General features: G+C 44.0%; 6 protein-coding genes across 6 annotated transcripts; all 6 read left to right on the forward strand.

Moving 5' to 3' along the window:
* Positions 1-1,197: 1,197 nt before the first annotated feature.
* TrAFT101_006362 (uncharacterized protein) lies at positions 1,198-3,088 on the forward strand. Its single transcript, XM_066127736.1, has 4 exons — positions 1,198-1,268; positions 1,387-1,962; positions 2,015-2,158; positions 2,217-3,088. Exons 2-4 carry the CDS (start codon positions 1,729-1,731, stop codon positions 3,075-3,077), a joined length of 1,239 nt encoding a protein of 412 aa, XP_065983849.1. The 5' UTR covers positions 1,198-1,268; positions 1,387-1,728; the 3' UTR covers positions 3,078-3,088.
* Positions 3,089-4,388: 1,300 nt separating this feature from the next.
* Positions 4,389-5,635, forward strand: TrAFT101_006363 (uncharacterized protein; the record flags this gene model as incomplete). The annotated part of the gene is made up of 3 exons (XM_024904713.2): positions 4,389-4,453; positions 5,102-5,506; positions 5,590-5,635. 3 exons carry the CDS (start codon positions 4,389-4,391, stop codon positions 5,633-5,635), a joined length of 516 nt encoding a protein of 171 aa, XP_024754634.2.
* Positions 5,636-8,499: 2,864 nt separating this feature from the next.
* On the forward strand, positions 8,500-9,654 carry TrAFT101_006364 (uncharacterized protein). The gene has a single exon (XM_024907153.2). It carries the CDS (start codon positions 8,557-8,559, stop codon positions 9,505-9,507), a length of 951 nt encoding a protein of 316 aa, XP_024754636.1. The 5' UTR covers positions 8,500-8,556; the 3' UTR covers positions 9,508-9,654.
* A 232-nt stretch (positions 9,655-9,886) lies between these two features.
* Positions 9,887-11,709, forward strand: TrAFT101_006365 (uncharacterized protein). The gene has a single exon (XM_024909157.2). The coding sequence runs from the start codon at positions 9,936-9,938 to the stop codon at positions 11,463-11,465; it is 1,530 nt and encodes a 509-aa protein (XP_024754637.1). The 5' UTR covers positions 9,887-9,935; the 3' UTR covers positions 11,466-11,709.
* A 2,742-nt stretch (positions 11,710-14,451) lies between these two features.
* On the forward strand, positions 14,452-15,921 carry TrAFT101_006366 (uncharacterized protein; the record flags this gene model as incomplete). Its single annotated transcript, XM_024910428.2, has 3 exons — positions 14,452-14,955; positions 15,018-15,436; positions 15,496-15,921. 3 exons carry the CDS (start codon positions 14,452-14,454, stop codon positions 15,725-15,727), a joined length of 1,155 nt encoding a protein of 384 aa, XP_024754638.1. The 3' UTR covers positions 15,728-15,921.
* A 550-nt stretch (positions 15,922-16,471) lies between these two features.
* Positions 16,472-17,625, forward strand: TrAFT101_006367 (uncharacterized protein). Its single transcript, XM_066127737.1, has 2 exons — positions 16,472-16,974; positions 17,056-17,625. Exons 1-2 carry the CDS (start codon positions 16,779-16,781, stop codon positions 17,319-17,321), a joined length of 462 nt encoding a protein of 153 aa, XP_065983850.1. The 5' UTR covers positions 16,472-16,778; the 3' UTR covers positions 17,322-17,625.
* The last annotated feature ends 993 nt before the right edge of the window (positions 17,626-18,618 follow it).

Genomic DNA, 18,618 nt, shown 5'->3' on the forward strand with positions numbered 1-18,618 from the left:
CGAAATTTCCATCGCATGCAGGTTTATAGGGTTAGCATAAGCTTATAAAGATATTATAACTCTTCTTATGGTTAAATAAAGGGAAGTGGCATCAAGCATACATTGAAGAGTAATTCCAATTCGTGGCCAAAAATCTGCGAACACAAGCCGCGAATACTATACAATGACACCAAAGAGTTAGCTGGCATTTCAAATTATTTATAATATGAACCAAGGGCTAAAATCTCATGAATTGTCATTGTACTTTTGTTTAGTGGGTAGGCATTGTATTTAGTGCATAAGGACACTTACAAAATGCTCATATTATTACAAAACACGCCCTAAGTTACATCATCTCTGTTTAAAAATAACGCTAGTCTGGATAGAATACTCAGGCTTGAATAACTCTTACTTTTTGTGTCGTAAGAAAGTTTAATAGAAATGTATAAAGTGTATGTAAGTAACGAAAAATAGTCAATGCAATGCTCGTTATGATTGTTTATACTGCAATGGAGAAGTACATAAATAATGGTATTATAAAAAGGTATTCTCAGTAAAAGAATATATACTGAACTATAGCAGACAATTGCTATATTTTACCATCAAAATCGTTATACCATAATGACTAAGATCTTGATTCTCTACCCATTACTACTTTATTCTATGATCCCACGCTTTTCGAATGCTAATTCTCTACGATGGATACTTGATAACATGTCTCTAAATCAATGCGGCAGATGGTGCTTCCTATCAATTATCTTGCTTATGGTAGGTCCGGCGTCTTATCTTGATCGATCCGAATATTCATTCTGGTTGACGGTTTCAGCTGGTTTCTGCCTCGAATTTCTCAAACCATTCATGCTGTCAAGGTGTAAGCAGGGATTGCCTCCGCTCTAGTCACCAATGCAGCCCGAAGATGGTGGGGAATTATAGCAATAAGGCTTAGCGCTTAGCAGTTGATAGTGACAGCCAAGTTCAGCGGAGCACGGTTATAACGGAACCATTGGAGCCCTATTCGATATAGCGCCGAGCTGGTTGCCTGAAACGGATCTGCTTAAATAACGGGGAGGCCGCGTTGACACAATCATGACCTTTGTCTTTTATTCAATTGATCTCTCAAACATTTCCGTCGCTGGTAAACGCATCTCTTTCTTCTTTGAGTAATTTATTGACAGCTGTACCCCAACACGGATCATGGTTTATCGTGGCAAGCCGAGTGCTGCGTGTGAGCGCTGCCGGCATCGCCGCCTGAAGGTGCGTTGAAACTACACACCCGGGCCGAAAACACCGTGCGTTTAAGGCGCCAGTGACACTTACATATACAAACTCTACTTTCCTGTCACTCATCAAGGCAACAGTTGAGTTGGGGCTGCAAAAAATCTACGTACTGATCAGCATGTTTCATAGTGCGATTATAGGACGCCTTCATGTACTCAGTGTATTCGAGCCGACGTCAGCTGTCCTGGATACCGAAATTTACTGGAGCTTAAGTTTAAGGATCAGAGCAAGGAGGTCGTTCGCAATTATCGACTTCCTGCGAGCAAGAAGCGCCCTGCGTCAACGAGCACTGTAGAGCCTCAGACATCAATTCCAACTGGAATACCTCGAGATTCGGACGATTTTGGAGCTCTGTGCTGCGAAAAGACGGCTTTAAGTATTCCAAGGGCTAATCTTGTGTACCCTGAGCAAGAAATTGCAAGAAGCTATCTCTATGCTAATTACATAATTGGAGGTCCCCGCTGCGGCCATATGTCATATCTTTTGCCACTCATCGAGAGATCACGAAATTCGGCAGTCAATGCCGCAGTAAGCGCCGTCGCATTAGCGGCCCTGGCAAATATTCGACTGTCTCCCAAGACCATGCTGAAGGCACAACAGGAGTATACTACGGCCTTGTCTAAAACCAATCTAGCCCTGAAGGACCCATCCATGTGCAAGACAGATGGTATACTGGCAGCGGTAGTTATGCTTGGCATGTTTGAAGTAAGTTGTTCCCAACACCCCAATGCATGGCTGACTAACGTTGAGGGGGAAGGTCATGACATGTACTGATGGCTCATTTATCGATCGTTGGGTGAATCACATGGAAGGCGCAACAAAGTTAATAGAGCTTCGCGGATCAGCGCAACTTTCTCGGCAGGAGGGGCTGGATTTATTCACTCAGTTACGTGCTCAAGTGGTGAGTTTTTATAAAGCTACTCGCATTTAGAATAAAATACCAATCGAATTCCATCTAGGGCATCATTCGAATATACCAGGAACGATACAGCTCGTCGGTTTTTACTAACCTAACCGAAGATATCCATCTAGATCGGAATCCTGATGATCAAATCATAGACCAACTTTTCATTGCGATTACTCGGTTAACAGACTTTTGCGCCAACATAAAGAATAGACATATCGTCGAGCCCAAGGAGATCATTGGCACAGCTCTAAAAATCGACGCGGAATTGGTATCACTGATGATCAGCGTGCCTCCTTTGTGGAGATACGATACGGTTAAGGTTCCAATGCTCGATGGAAAGCCCATAACCCAGGCTTTTTGGGGTAATAGTTACCACATCTATCACAGCATTTACGCAAGTAGCATGTGGAATAACTACCGCTCAGCTCGTATCATTATTCAGGAACTTATCATCAACGCCGTCAAGGATCTAGAAAGTATCACAAACGATAACATTGGCTACCCACAACGTAGCAACTTGACAAATCAAGCCAGACAGACTTGTCTTCAACTGGTAGAAGATATCTGTGCTAGCGTACCATACAACTTGGGCATGGAAATAGAAGACTCTGGACACTTGGGATCTTCTGCTCCAGGCGCTTCTGTTGGCCATGGGTTAGATATTGGGGCTACTCTATCATCCTTTCAAATTACCGGGGCAGGCGGCCTCACCATTATGTGGCCGCTCTTGGTTGCTGGGAACTCCCCAATCGCGTGCGGCGATCTTCGCAAATGGATTGCAATCTGTCTGGACAAAATTGGTCATTCTATGGGCATTAATCAAGCGCTGGCTATGTCTAAATTGATACAAGATGGGGTTCAGTCAAGGGTGTTCCTATCGCCAGAATATCAATCTCAGCCCTACAAATCATAGAATATCGTTGCATCTGTAGATAAGTAAATAATTCCATATTCTTTTGAAAATGAGCAATACCTCTACCGTGCTTCAGGAGTCATGTATTCTGGACCAAGATATGACTTATGTTTTTATTTTCCTAGCCCGATGATATCATTCTTGTTCATAGTTAGGAAGCCAATTCGCTACGGTACATAAGCGCCAGATTAAAATACTACCGAATCGTCACAATGTTCAGCATTCCACGTTCGGATTATTACTTTATTTTCAACGCGTATCTATTCTAAAGAGAGTCAGCTCTGCGGTCTCACGCAATGCAAATTTCACTTGAGCTGGATTCATAGCTAGAGCTTGAAGTATTGTCACGTTTGCTCTTTAGATCTTGGCGCAAGAAACGCCCCGTCATGAAAATTAATGAACCCAAAACCTATATACTCTGAAATTAAAGAGACTTTCTTGTTAAATTGTGTCAATCAACTCGTCATGGCTTGGTGATGAGCCAATGTGTGCAACACGAATTTGGTTCCACTTTGTCTCTTGGTAATGATCTGTTGTATACGATTCTTCCTTAGAGACACGCTTTCGCCATATCTAAATGAATAGCAGTTACGCCGATAGCTTCATTTAAATAATCAAATCACTCATTTTATAGATCTGCCTACTTTTGTGAGAAGCTGCTTCAATATGTTTCTCCCGGTTACTGAATTTCTATCTTTTCAGCTTACCCTGGCGGCAAAAGCCGACAGAAAACCCGGTTATGATTTGTCGGCCATGTGAAGTTTGTTGGCCATTATTGCAGCAATAGCGACAGTTCAATGTAAGTGTTGAGGGACAACTATACAAAAATCTCCCATTTGGGGCTGGCTCCCTTTATTATAATGAATCAAAAGGCAAGAAGGTTGAAGGATTTTATGGAAATAGTGTCTCCATAGGTGAGCATTTTGGCCAGACCTATGAGTTGATTAGGGAAAATTGTCATAATTCTGGCTGGGCGTTACTCGAGTCTAATCCTACAGAGGCAATTTATAGTCATTGTTCTCTTGGAGGACCAGCTTCGTACTATGTGGATTCCCGAAATACGTCCCACATCTCCGCCGCACTGGCATTTGTAACAACATTTGCGTTTGCATCAAAAACACGAGACGTGATTTTTACGGACGGTCCTCCGTGCCCAATTCTCTCGCTATTTGGACTCATAATCTCGACATCTTGAAATTTTGCTACAATTTTACTGTCCGCAACTGCCCTTCCGCATATGGCCATAATATTGGCGGGATCAGGGCCGGAGTCATTGCGAGGGATGCCTATCGTTACTTTAATTGCCGCGGCATGGATGCCACTGAAGGATATGAACAGTCAGTAGGACCTGCTGGTGGCTTGGTCAAGGTGGTGTTGTGGGTTCATTTCAGAGAACATATGGTTTGATGGTCGATAATGCTGTTGGATTTGAGGTAGTAACAGCTGCCGGGGAAGTTCGTACCATCAACAAATGCAATGTCCCAGATTTTTTTTGGGCCACGAGGGGTGAGGGAGGCGGTACCTTTGCTGTCCTTAGCAAATATCGCGTCCACGTTTATCCCTCCTTACAAATCCACATCTATACTTTCATCGTGAATTTTTCACTGAAGTGAAACAATATGGGACCAGGATCATGAGAAAGTCCTTCGTGAGATTCTGACCTTCCATGCTCAGAATATCATCTAGTGGTCTGAACAACTTGTAACTAGCCAGTTTGAGTATTTTCCGAGAAGATATTATAAGTCTCGTTCTGCCTTATGGTGATAACGACTCCAAGTTGGGAGCATCTACACCATCTGTTTAAGGGTTTCTTAACAACAGGACTGATCTATCCTTTTTTTTTTTTTTTTTTTTTTTTTTGCACACAGGTATGCTTCGTACCCCAACTACGCTACCTACCTTGCTGTGACTGCTGCCGATGCCAAGGTCACCGAACCGTCGGGAATTTTCTCACTTCTGGGAAGTCGACTCATTCCTCGTGAGGCTTTTGCTGGCCTCGACACAATTGATTAGCTTGTGGACAGAGTTATTCGGGGCGTCGCAGCGTCGAAGAAGCTGGTTAGCATGACAGGCACCCAGATCGTGGTAGAAACCCCAGTCACTAATGTCGATCTTAATGAGTTGACGTCCGTTCATCCAGAATGGCGAAGCGCGTTCTGGAATGTAATCCATGTTGTAGAGTGGCTGGAGCCGATGAGGTATGATCATCTGCAGCATACTACCAACGAGCTTTTGAAGCTGTTAGATCCTTTGAAGAAACTGAGCCCTGGTGGTGGCGCCTATGTGAATGAAGCCCACTATTTAGAGCCAAATTGGCAGCAGGCGTATTATGGTTCGCATCATGGAAAGCTCTTGGCTGTTAAGAATCACTATGACCCAACTTATATCTTCTATTGCTTCAAATGCGTTGGGTGGAGGGGCGAGAAAGAGTAAGTCTTTTCCGGAAAGAATTTTGAAGATATCGCATCAGAGAAAGCTAATATTCCGTAGCCCATTCTATTCCTCTTATCAGTTATGAGTTCAATAGCGAGCATACAGCATACCGCCTGCGTGAATGAATTGGGTGAAATTATTAACCCATGGCTATTGGCTATATGAGTCGGGAGCACAGGAAGGTGATGTTCGGCTATACCGCTTCTTTGGGTTAAAACTTATGATATATCCTGGATTATGTATTATCGAGGACTCGAGTTTGTCATAGATACAGCATCGTCTACTGTAAAGCCTTCCTAGGGTTTATTCTTGCGGTTATTTTTCTATTCAGTTGTTTGTCATTCTCTATCAGACGTTCTCTCACAACAAGGTCGACCGAGTTTAAATGACAATTATTTATCCAATGCCACCTGGTCTATTTTCATCAAAAAGTGAACCCAATTGTTGGTCCCAGTTACTTCCTGCAGCCGTTGGAGATGTTGGTTGACGGCACTGTCGCTTAGAGTTGAGTTAATTGACTTCGTCTCATTAGCCTAAACGGTCAAGTTAAATAACCCCCGAAATAATGACGGCTCACCTCACGATCCTTCCACAGTGTTGCACCAAAAAAAGCACTATCTTCTTTGCGCAACCCTAAGCCATTAAATGACCCAATTAAACTGCTTTTGGCACTCAACGCCAATCTACATTGCTCAATAAAATCCTTCCACCGGTCCTCAAAACTGGTTCGGCTAATTCGGCCAGTTTGAATATTGGCGACATTGGGATGAGATCTCATGATGTGAAGATGCGGCGAATCGACCGCCATGCGAACCGGCACATCTTCTAGCGATTCATACAACTGGATATCAGCTGGACCAGTAAGGTATGGCAATATGGATCTTTTGAATGCAGCGAAGTCTGTTGACTTAATGAAGGAATCAAAGCCCGAAATATCTTGCCATTCTGTTCAGGGGAGGTTAACTTCTCCTTTTTGTGATGTCGTGGACCAAACTTACTTAAAAGAAGGCATATATCATCATGACTACCTCCGTCTTCACCTAGGAGCCCAAAATTTGATGCAATATACAGAGATTCTAGTTTGGGAAGCCCAGAAAATACCCCTCTAAGGGCATCTGGTAGCTTCATATTAAGTTCCTTGCGTACCTGAGGATCGGGTTGGACTGTTATAAAGACAAGTTCCGTGATTGACATCTTAGAGGGAGTAAATATTAACGTAGTCTAGTATACCGGTAACTCATATGAGTAATTGATCCTCTTCTCAGCAGCGATTTGTTCCTACTTGTTGATACCCCCTCCAGGCGTGAAAGCCCCCCATTTATACGCATATACAGGTGGGTGGCGAAAATAAGCACTCTAAGCGCTTGTGCTTATAAACATCCTCTTTTGGCGCTGGCATGGAGGTGTGGGATTGCGGAAATTGGTGGAGCCTGGGTAGAGATGTGGCTTGGTGGCTTGCGGACATCTGTGGGTTCCTTGCAGATAATGTATTTGTGGAAATAACGCATATCGCGCGAAAAAATATCAGGTCAAAAGATTGCATAAAGGTTAATCCATGGCGAAATATTTTGTCTTAGGTATTCAATTCGACTAACATGAGGCATTGCGGTAAGAACTCGGCTCGATTTCAAATGGTGACAGCCGTTATAGTCTCTACTATATGAAAAAAAACATAGCGAAGTGTCCAGTATTCCCGTCGAAAGAGGCGAGGACAGTGCGCAGAGTGCTTCTGGATATGCAGTAGATACTCGCGCTTACGTGGACTACAGAAATGCGATCATTTATGGAAATGTGCTCTCGGGTCTATTTGTTCGCTACATTCTTGTTACACGATTACCGTGTAATAGTAGCCTCTTTTGTTAAAAATCGCGAGTTCACATATATGGCCCTCTCTAGACCTATCTCCGTGGAGCCTTTATTTGATAAGACCGTGCTCATTAATGGCACTGGCTGTGGCGTTGGCGAACTTGTCATCCATTAATAGATAGCAATGGCCGCGGCTGAGCGAATCGGCTTTATTGGCCGGGACAGGTTTGGGACTTTTCGCATGGCGGGACAAGTTTGCAAAAGCCTCCAACAAAACAAACTTGAAGGCTAATTTCGCCGTTGAAGAAGGTATTCAAAATATTTTTAAGCCATTTGGTGTACCTGATATCCTAATCTACAATGCCGGCGCCTCTCCCGATAAAGAGCGCTGTTGTTGAGCGGGACCTGAAGATTTGGTGAAGTGGGTATGGAGGAATATCCTTGGCACAGCAACTGTGAGACAGCACATTCTCCGAAACAAACAAAGGAAGTCACCGGTCTTGTTCTTAATATAAAAGGCATGAGTGCTCATATTCTCCACAGAGCAGACAGACAATGGGAGATACTATCTGCTGAATCGCAGACTCCAAATCTCAAATATATTATATGGATCACATTAATATACTAGGTCGAAAACCCGTGTTAGTTCTACTTCGTAATCAATCTTCTTAGATTGCTCTGTGTTGTAATTCCGTCGCATTCGACAACAATTAACATTGTAGGAAATGTTCACATCTAATGAACCGGTTTCTAATACGCATACGAGGTAGTAGATAGAACGAGCTCTTCCGTTATTCGTACTTACATCACGGATTTCACCGCCTCGTAATATGGATTGGTTTATCCCCGTAACATATTACCCTGTTACGCAATACAATACAAGAAAAACAATGCGATTGGAGCGAAACCATCTTCAGCCTGGGAGCGGACATTTGTGGAGCAGAAAGCCTTGGTTCTTCCGCATAGTATCTCAGTTTCCATTATAATGAGAATACATAATTGAATTATAATGAACGGAGCGGAATTGAGTGGATCGAAGGGCAAAAGAACATCAATTGGGACTAAATATTGCTATGCTGACTGCGTAAAGCGCGATGGAGACTGGTCGCAATCAACATCGCCCATCGTTTTATAATATAGGTATAGTAAACTTATCATCCTCTATATAAAGACTTATGACTCACGTCTGATAACAAAAGAAAAGTGTCTTCATTTCAACTCAACACCAAAAATCATCGTTATGACCAGGCAAATCACAGTTATTGGCGCCACAGGCATCCAAGGGGGGTCTGTCATTAGAGCCCTGTTGAAAGACACCACCTACTCGCTGACAGCCATCACACGAAATAAATCAAGCGACATGGCGAAAAAACTTGCCTCAGATGGCGTTCGTATCATTGAGGCTGATCTCGATGATGTCGCCTCCCTCCAGGTTGCGTTTGCTGGCACGTCCATCATTTTTGCCTCCACCAATTTCTTTGAGCTGTTCGTCAAGCGCGGTAACGAAGAAGCCATCGAAATTGAGACAAGACAAGGCATCAACATTGCCAAAGCTGCAGCTGCGACACCAACCCTAGAGCACTTTGTCTGGTCGACTCTTCCCGATGCTGGCCGCATCAGCGGTGGCCAGTTTGCTGTCCCTCATTTCGTGAGCAAGAACAGGGTCAACGACTTTATTAAAGCGGACTCGGCGCTCCTCCAACTGACGACATTCCTCTGGGTCTCCACTTACGCTTCAAATATGAACTACCCATTCTATCAACCGTTTCCGATTCCAACAGCCGGGAAACCCCGGTACATCCAGATCCAACCAACTCCAGCATCTGTGCAATTCCCGCTTGTTGGCGATGCAACTGTAAATATTGGACTCTTCGTGCGTGCAATCATCGAGCAACCTGGCAAGACTCTTGGCGGCAAATTTGTCTACGGCGTCACCGACATTATGACGGCTGGAGAGATGCTTGCGACGTGGGCATCGGCACATGGCGTTGAAGCAGAGTACGTGCAGGTAGACAAAGAGACATATTATAACCTGTGGCCGCAATGGGGTAGAGCGATGGTCAAGATGCATGAGTACCTTGAGTGGGCTAAGGAGAGTAGTTTCTCAGGCGAAGACGTTGTCCTCTCCAAGGAAGACCTTGGCATTATTGGGCTTAGGGACACGCGAACTGCGTTTGCTAAGATGAATTAACTCCATGTAGATATTGGAAGACAAATATAGAGAATCGGAGCTTACGGCTTAGAGTACCTACTGGATACAGCCGCCAGCAGTCACACCGTAATAGGTAGACAGAAGGTTCAACAAGTACATGTAGCCTGCATTGAAGCTGGTATGCGCGTACAATATAAACTGTACTGCGCACCCACGTAAAGACACTGCAAAGTGCGGGGAGCTCGTATTCGTACGACCACGCAGGCCGCAACAAAAGTATTTTCGCTAATTGAGTGGGTTGTAGGTAGTTGATCAGTTGAGCGGAGCCACGGGGATTTTAAATTAGTAATGCAAAGCCAGTGGAATCTGCCCTCGGTCGCCGTGGCACCTCTATTTCTTCCGGGATTTTCTGGCCTGATTGAATATTTTCACTGTCTATTCACTAGAGAATTAGACGTCACCATTCAATGTCTCTCCGAAAAAAGGCGTGTGCCGCCTGCGTCGCCTCAAAGCGACGTTGTGATCAGTCGCAGCCAGCATGCAATCGCTGCGCCAAGCAGCGTCTAACTTGTCAATACCCATTCTCGTCTGCGGGAGTTAAACTTGGGCCCCAAATAGGTATCTCAGATCGTTCAGTCTTGTCCTGTAACAAAACGCTTGTCTCCGATTTCACCTTCGACAGCTTTGAATGGGATAGCTCCTGGGACAAACAAAGTCCTGAATTGGACTTTACGACAGTGCCGCATACAACAGGACTCCCCATTTCGCATTTGGGCACAGAGGACTTGAAATACCTGGAGGAAACGTCGCAAAGCAGCACCCTGGCCAACCACTTCCATCCTGTCTTCAAAGAGAATGCTAGAACCGGGCATACTTTCATTCTTCAGGACAATCAGCCAAGAGTATGGGATCACCGCAGCACATCTGAAGCAGTCAACTTACGCCTATCCTCATGTCAACGTACCTGTATGCAACAAAATCAGTCGGTGCTGGCTGACTTCTGCTTTGTGCCTATGTTGCATGACGCAAACAGATGGACATTCTGCGCCAACAAAATGATTTCCTACATTGGCACATTTGCCAAGACTGCATCCACCGACTTCATCATGCCGTACAAACTACAAGCCCCTCTAACGGCTGCACTAGGAGTATGCGCCGCTCACAATACTTTAACTGGGTCAAGTCGCGTGGTCCTTGATAAGCTTATTGAAGCTGAGATAGACAATCTGATTTGGCATGTGCCACAAGGGATAACACTATGGGTAACTGAGCTATCAACATCCGATAATGTCAAGAATTGTTCTACTCCGACGAATGATTTACAGCTCTTCAGGGAACAACTTGCTCGGGTGCAAGCTATGACGTTGTACCATATCATGAGATCTTTTGGCAGTGATGCCACACAGAGGCGTCAAGCCGTACAACATGAGCCATTGCTAGCAGCTTGGACAACATCGTTGCAAGAGCAGTTACATAAATTGTACTGTACAATGGATGAGAATATACCGAACCGCTCAGTTTCGAGCTTGTCAGCACTATTAAGACCAGAGCAGAGCGCTTGGGTATGTACAAATGAGCCATGTATCCAGCTTGATAATTGCAGCTTTGACTCTGGTCCACTCAGAGAAGCTGAGCTTGAAAGTGCGCATCGTACTATTCTCATGTCATACTTCGTACGAGCTACCTATGCGGTAGTTACATATGGGATTTGCCCTCTAATATCAGAACTCGAGTCTTTAACGGTATCTGTTCCTGCAAGTGTGAGAGGACAGAGACATGATTTTGGAACCGGAAAGAGCTACCCTTCCCACTACTTCACACCCTTGGACTCCCAAGCAGGTTATGATTCGAGGCTCTCATACAAAGAGCTCCTTGGTCTATGGGAACAGGGTTACATGTCCACCTCGGACTTAGAAGATGAGTATACCCAGCTTCTGCTGGTTGCATGTAAAGGAATCGGCGTCCTGCGTCATGACACTGATGCATTTTTATTATAATTATATGCTGGTGAAGTTCACAGGCTGGAGGTCTTTTGTAAATGCAGCCTGTCTCTGCTGCGGGTCATTATAATCTAACGAATTCCTGCCGTCGTTTAGGAACCTGTTTTTCTCCTGAAAGCCTCTCTTTCAGGGCTGTGTTATAGAATATATTGTAAATCGGCCCGAGAGGCGACAGGCTGTAGTCTTTGAAAAGTGGTGATTATTGTAAGCGCCGGGCCTAGACTTGCTGTTATCCAGAGCCGTGTTCTTTTTTTGCTCAGTTTAATTTTTTTTTTTTTTTGGCAAGGAGCTATGGTATAGCTTTATAAAGAGTATTTTGCTCTTCAAGAGTGAAAGGTAATGATGCACACAGAGACAAGGTAAAAAGCTACCAATGTCCACAACATGCTTGGTAGAACACCGAGTGATTAGCGGGATCCACATGGCGCTTTGCTGTTCTATTGTAGACTACTCAAGAAACAGAAGTCGAACATTGTGTTATTGTAAATATAGCATTCGAACCAATTAGATATATTAGAGCACTTCCCATATGAGATATGCTTCAAGTCGGTGTACCAATATGTCAATCAAGGGTTAGCAGTTGGATTAATTACAAGGACATTCTCCGCAACGATAACAATAGCAAATAAAGGCTAGAGCAATTGCATTTTTCACCAAAACCCTTTATTAAGTATTGGTTCCAGTTAATGAAAATTTTGGAATTGTATAAGAGCTTTTAGCTCGCGTAAAGTAAGGGGGTGCTGGTATAGATGAGAGAAAAGGGGTTCAATAATTAAATTCTATAATGCATTTGATGAACTATTTGTAACTAGTTATTGATTAATAACTTAGTAAGCCTTATTCAGTCAATTCCACAAATTGTACTCATTGGTTCGTAGCTGGCCTTACCAGTCTGGATTAAATAGTCCAACAAACTCGAACAATCTATCGCCGTCAAGCCTGTTTGTAAATGCAGCCAGATTATTGTTGAGCTGTCTATCGACATCACTGGTCTCAAACTGCAAAGTAGTCTGAAACATCGAGGCAATATTACTACAAAGTTGGGATGAAAGATATCCATCTCATATGCCCTGTCGTACGGCAAATCTTTTAATTAGAACGTTGGTGCCTGCGCTACTAGGTCATCAGTGTTTGGCATTAGCTAGTCTGGGCAATCTATGACTGATCTTGCGTGCTGTACGAAAACTTTTGCGATACCCTCTAAGCTTGCTGCAAACGAATCCCGCAAGCTTATATCCTTGAGGTGGCCCGGGAGTTGCTCCATAGCAGCCAAGGCTTCTTTATTTCTTTCCGAGTTTTGTTTGCCACTCGAAAGGATGTCACAAGAAGTAATGAGCAAAGGAGTAAATAGACAACATATCAGCTGCCAGATAATGGGATGGTAGGGCCCTTTGGATTCGGGTCCATGTTTTGGAGCAGATGTAGCATTTGTTTTGAAGAGTCCAAGCATTGCTCCCGTAGTTGTACATACCAAGAAATCAATCTTTGATTGTCGCTTGTACGCTCTCATTGTTTGGCTTCGCTTCGTCGTAGAGGCAGTGCCAGATGCTATGCAGTAAATGCAAGAGTGGGTTTTTTTGATAGGTGTAGTGCGCTTCGAAGACCCCAGGAATGTCGGTCGATGTGAGGTGAGAACTAGCTAGTTGAATTTGTCACAAAGTAGGTAGCCCAATCTCTCTACCATCTCTCGGTGAAAAGTTGGAGTTCTGCCAAAGATGATAGTAAGACTTTTATCCAGCAGGTCCAGGTGCCAAATTCTGGTTAGGCGCCGCCCCGGAGTCTGTTGGTCCAGCCAGCGTTGGCTGACTCCCAGCTCTTGCAGTATCCTGCAAGCATTCGTTGCAAGCATGCAGCAAAGTGACGGGCCTGCGAATCCATATGCCCGGCTCAGCGCTAGAAGCATTGCTTGAATGTTGATTTCTCTCGGTTCTAATAAAACTCCCACGTCGCTGAGAGCAAGCCCGAAATTGCTTTGGAGCTTTCCTTTGACGGCCACGGACGTTACTGTATTAAGGATGATGCTGTAAAACTGGCCCTCCCACGCACCAGATGGGGATGAGCCGCTCTGAGATCATCCATTACACCGGGAGGTGGTGTGATCATGAATGGCAAGCTCTTACCAAGAATATTGTCGAATGTCGTAGGGAAGTTGCATTAGAATCTTGCATTAGGTTCCAATCGAGGGGTTCCTACCTCCGACCCATTCTATGGCATGTTCCTCGAACAGAGAAAAACCCTTGCAAGCCGTGTCAAGTCTTACAGCTTCATGTCGGAGGCCCATACTCGGGCAGTTTTCGGATAGAAAAGAAAGCCCGTTAATGGATCTGTGCTGCTCTGGGGCATTGATGTTGCTTAGCTGCTCGCGAGCTGCTTTAACATCGGCCGCTAGGTGACATTGCACACCACTATTACTGCTGCTTCTTGTACTAGTCGCAATAGAAGTGTGGTTGGTAGAGGCCTCCAAGTTGAGTTGGCTAGTCCTGGTTGCCTTATTCTTGTTTTTCGCATTCCTAACGAATCACCCTAGAGTGGCGCTCCTTTTTTTAGCTCTCGGGAGCAACTGGCTTGGACGGTCATTAAAATTGTGGCCTCAACACATTGAGTTGTTTGGCATTATCTTGCTCAACCTGGTGGAGTCGCACGCATATCTTTCTGTTCTCTTGTCGTCATCTGGCGCCATTCTGTTTGTTTCAGAAACCGAAGTTTTGGAGATCGGAGCACAAGGGAGGCGATTCCACGGAGGTTATACATGGCAGCTGCTAATATCAGACATGTAACACCGAGACGCTAACTTCACTTGGAAACAAGCTTTTTGAAGTAACCCGCTTCGACGTATACCTACATACATAGCCTATTCCTGGATTCTGAAACAATCATCGTAGCCACTGCCTAGGACGGTGGGGATATATAAGCAGGTTTCAACCCTCATATATTTGGAAAGCTAAATTTATTTCTTAGGAATTGCTCACAGGGCTTCTTCATCATGAATCTACCCCAAGTACCCATTGCTATCATTGGCGCCGGCCCTGCTGGTCTCACTCTTGCACGACTCCTGGAGCTTGCAGGCATCGATTACGTTGTATTTGAGCGAGATGAATCAGCTACGTCCTCTAATGAATCTTCAAGCAGTGGTACTCTTGATATTCATAAAGACGGGCAGGTTGCTTTAGAGGAAGCTGGCTTGTTGGAAGAGTTCCAATCCATCGCCCGCTATGACGTCCCGATCAAAATTGCTGATGCGCAAGGCATTGTCCAGGCACATATTCCTGGCGATAGTAATACAGATAAACCAGAGATTGATCGCAAAGATTTGCGAAACCTCCTCCTCCGTTCTATTCCGGCTAGCAGAATTCGTTGGGGCTGCCGTGTCCAGCAGGTGCATAAAGAAATCGATGGATCTATCTCGGTCCATACAAATGGCAGTGTTGAATCTGGATTTCATCTTGTTGTGGGTGCAGATGGGGCTTGGTCCAAAGTTAGGAAGCAGGTAAAACACACATCAAGTCTATTAACAATTTAGACAGCTTCTGTAACTAATCAAGCTCACAGGTTACCTTTATTGAGCCGCAGTACTCTGGGACTCACTTCTTTACTACATTCATCCGGCTTGGAAATCCAACCTTCTCTTCGGCTGCGTCTTTGGCAGGGAAAGGAAATTACCTAGCCATGAGCAAAGGACGACATATATTTTTACATTATCTAGGTGATGGATCTTATCACCTCTCTGTGGGCGTGAAACTTATTGACAGCCAGGCTGTAAAGAGGGGTGCCGTTCTCCATGACCCTTCGACGTTGTGGGAGTCATTGCTACAAAATGAATTCGTCGGATGGGCACAAGAGCTTACCAAATTCATAAAGTCAAGCGCCCTAAATTTCCGCTCCTGGCCCTTGTACTCCACACCAAAGACGTCTTTGCCCTGGAAATATACACCTGGATTGACACTGCTTGGAGATGCGGCACATTTGACGTAAGGCCAAGATGTTCAACACTTGTGACCGTGCACAGCTAATGGATTACCTTTTCTAGTGTACCTACCGGAGATGGTGTTAATAATGCTTTAAACGACAGTGCTGAATTGGCTAAACAGATTATCAAACATGGAATTGAGAACTTGGAAGCTGCTGTAGTGGACTACGAAAAAGTAATGCTGCCTCGCGCAATCAAGGCAATTGAAAAGGGCCATTGGTTCATACAGCATTTTTTTGGAGCAGACACGCCCCAAGAGTTCCTCTATGCTGCTAGTGCTAAGGACAACTGATGAAACTGAAGGTTGCTAGAGAAGAAGAAGGGGGATGGTTGATGGGTTGTTGATAGTTGAGTTGCCACGAAAACTCCTTGTTCTTCATTTTAGTATTATCTTGTTACATCTTCATATACCTTGTCTTATTCTATTAAGATTTCGTATATAAGTGTATTTTTTATAGATCTTATCACATAAATTACCCAAATGAGCCAACAGTCGACTTTATTCCGGTCCTTTCCCCACTGATAATAGGTAGGCGTCTAAGAGGGTTGTGCTGCAAAGTAGAGTCTGGTCGCCGCATTCCTCCGCGGGGTGAACAGGGGTTGGTGTGCATTGTGCATCTCAGGGTAATGATACACCATGCCGAGCCTCTTTAACTAGGCTCCTTTTTGCATTCATATAGTTTGTGATTCAGCGCTGTCAGAGTTCAGGGGCTAGCCCTACTTGTGCGTACCTCGGCGTAATAATGAACTTCATGAACATCCATCTTTCGAAGAGTGCTTTTATGGCCCACCATGTATTTATCGAAAACCGCCCAATATTGGAGCCAAGACCTTCTACTAGTAGGGTAAGGGTTAAATATTTTCGGTCGAGATGAACTACGGGAATGTAGAAAGGTCGGGATAGGGATGGTTGAGGCCAAGCATCTAGCTAAATACATCAGATACTAATCGAGTTATATACACGGTTCATTTACTCTATAAGTGCATATTTTTAACCTGTTTCGACAGAGTAGTTCTCTTTATAGAGACACACCAAGAAATCCGTTCATCGCCCATTGGTTATTGGTATTTGGTTGTTAGTGCTCGATCTAAGCTAGGCATGCCCCCTCTTCTTCCTCTCGCTGCCTACTACCTCTTTTCTTCCCATGCATTGGTGGCCGCGGCTGGGTGCTGGGGAAACTCGAATTGTGCTTATAATCCAGCTGGTCTGTCTTTCAGTGGCATCTGCAAAAAATACAATTACTCCCCGACGTCCTGTACCGCATCGCCCATAACTCCTTATTCCAGCGGCTTCAATAAGATTTCATTCTTTCCTTCCACCAACCCTGTAACTCTCACTGCGAATGGAACCACCCTCATCTGCGACTTCGGAAAGTAGGCTGCCGGGATCATCACAGTTGCATACATTGCTTAAGGGGGGGGCGTTGGGGTTAGCAGTTTCTAAAGCACGAAACTGGACGGGACAATGCTCGGATGATTCGAATTTGTTTGATACCATCGACGATGCCATCTCCGCCGAGATTACTGCCACATATACTGGTATGTATATAACGCCTGCCAAATTCCGTGGCGGCTTTCGCTACCTGACCATAATCACTGAAATCTCTTCTTCCATCTCAGTTGTCATCTCCAACATTACTCTTGACATCTCTTATGCGCCAACCTGGTCGGACCGCCGCAACCACGGCGGCTACTTCTATTCTAGTGACGAAATGCTCCATGAAATTTGGTACGCGAACACTTATACTCTGCAGACAAACACCATTGCTGCGACAACAGGCAGGGAATTTCCAGTGCAGACGGCGGAATGGAAGAACGATGCTGATTTGCATCCGGGCGTAGTGGTCCAACCATCTATGTGGATAGTTAGAGGAGAGATAGGATAGTGTGGGCCGAAAACTTAAGCGTCTCTATTTCGAGCATTCTCATTGGAACGGGGGACTGGAATCGAGTGCGACATACGATTGACGTTTCTTATGATGCCCAAGTACGTGTATGTTTTTTCCCTTTCAGCCGCTGCTGTATCGCCCCCCAACATAAAATTCAATTCTAAAAGTCCCGAAAAGACTCCAATAAGATATACTGAAAAAAGAAAAAGCAAGTAATAGCGTATAGTTAAAATAGGAGCTACTCAGCTTGGCCACAAGAGTACTCTATATGGTATTCTAGATTCATTGTAGAAATATGCATAACTAATACATATGGAAAGATAAAAATATGAAAATACAATACATATTTCCTCCTTCAGCGATATATATTAAATACCGGAAGTTCCATCATTTTGGCAGTAAATCTCTCATGCACGTACATCAGAAAAACGACAATCGTCAACACATGATGTATATTGAATCCTTCAGGAATATATGCCTAACTCTACGAGCACCAACAAACATGACTTTAAATCCCTCATGTACGTGCATCAAAAATTCCAAGTACCAACACATAATATTGAATCCTCCAGGAATATATACCCAAAGCTTTGAGCACCAACAATCACGGCAGAAAATCCCTCATGCATATATTTAAATGCGATTACCAACAGCAATCTAAATAAATCCCGTATTATGAAATTAATCATCATTCATTATGTAAACATACTTATAAATATATGATTAAAAAAAATTTAATATAAATTTCCTTAGCTCTGAGGCATTATAAATTACAAGTTAAGCTTAATAATTTTAGTTCTTTCATGCTATGCATATATGTATGCACAGAACAGCAGCATATATTTAGTTAGAACAATAATGTGGAATTGAAGTAAAAATAGAAGAAAAGGCTGCGAAAATCGACCGTCTAGCCCGAATGAGTTGGAAACACCGGGAAACCTTGTTTTATACAGCATAGAGTGGCTGTGCCAAAGCCAATAAACCAGATTGAATCCAGATCAAACTTTCTGGTACAAAACTATAAAATATATTTGATGTATTAGAGCATTCTTCTTGTAAGAGGAGATTTGTATAATAAGATTAAGGTACTAATACATAATAAATCCCGAATTGATAATATTAACGACTGATTGCTATATACTTCTAAAAGTCGGGTGCGACCGTCGGCCAAACCAGATAAACTCTAGGCCACAAAATAGGAAGCATTAATTAATATAACAGAACCTAAGGCTTCGTGAAGAATTCGCTACATTATGCAATGCAGTAATGCACTATTTTTCCAACACCAAACGGC

This window comes from Trichoderma asperellum, chromosome 3 (assembly GCF_020647865.1).
Source record: "Trichoderma asperellum chromosome 3, complete sequence".
NCBI lineage: Eukaryota > Fungi > Ascomycota > Sordariomycetes > Hypocreales > Hypocreaceae > Trichoderma > Trichoderma asperellum.

Bases quoted from the DNA above. Each gene is read 5' to 3' on its own strand.
- TrAFT101_006365 (XM_024909157.2), top strand. From the start codon at position 9,936: ATGTCTCTCCGAAAAAAGGCGTGTGCCGCCTGCGTCGCCTCAAAGCGA.
- TrAFT101_006367 (XM_066127737.1), top strand. From the start codon at position 16,779: ATGGAACCACCCTCATCTGCGACTTCGGAAAGTAGGCTGCCGGGATCA. The intron at 16,975-17,055 runs GTATGTATATAA...CTTCCATCTCAG, and splicing joins GATTACTGCCACATATACTG to TTGTCATCTCCAACATTACT.
- TrAFT101_006362 (XM_066127736.1), top strand. From the start codon at position 1,729: ATGTCATATCTTTTGCCACTCATCGAGAGATCACGAAATTCGGCAGTC. The intron at 1,963-2,014 runs GTAAGTTGTTCC...TTGAGGGGGAAG, and splicing joins TTATGCTTGGCATGTTTGAA to GTCATGACATGTACTGATGG. The intron at 2,159-2,216 runs GTGAGTTTTTAT...AATTCCATCTAG, and splicing joins CTCAGTTACGTGCTCAAGTG to GGCATCATTCGAATATACCA.
- TrAFT101_006364 (XM_024907153.2), top strand. From the start codon at position 8,557: ATGACCAGGCAAATCACAGTTATTGGCGCCACAGGCATCCAAGGGGGG.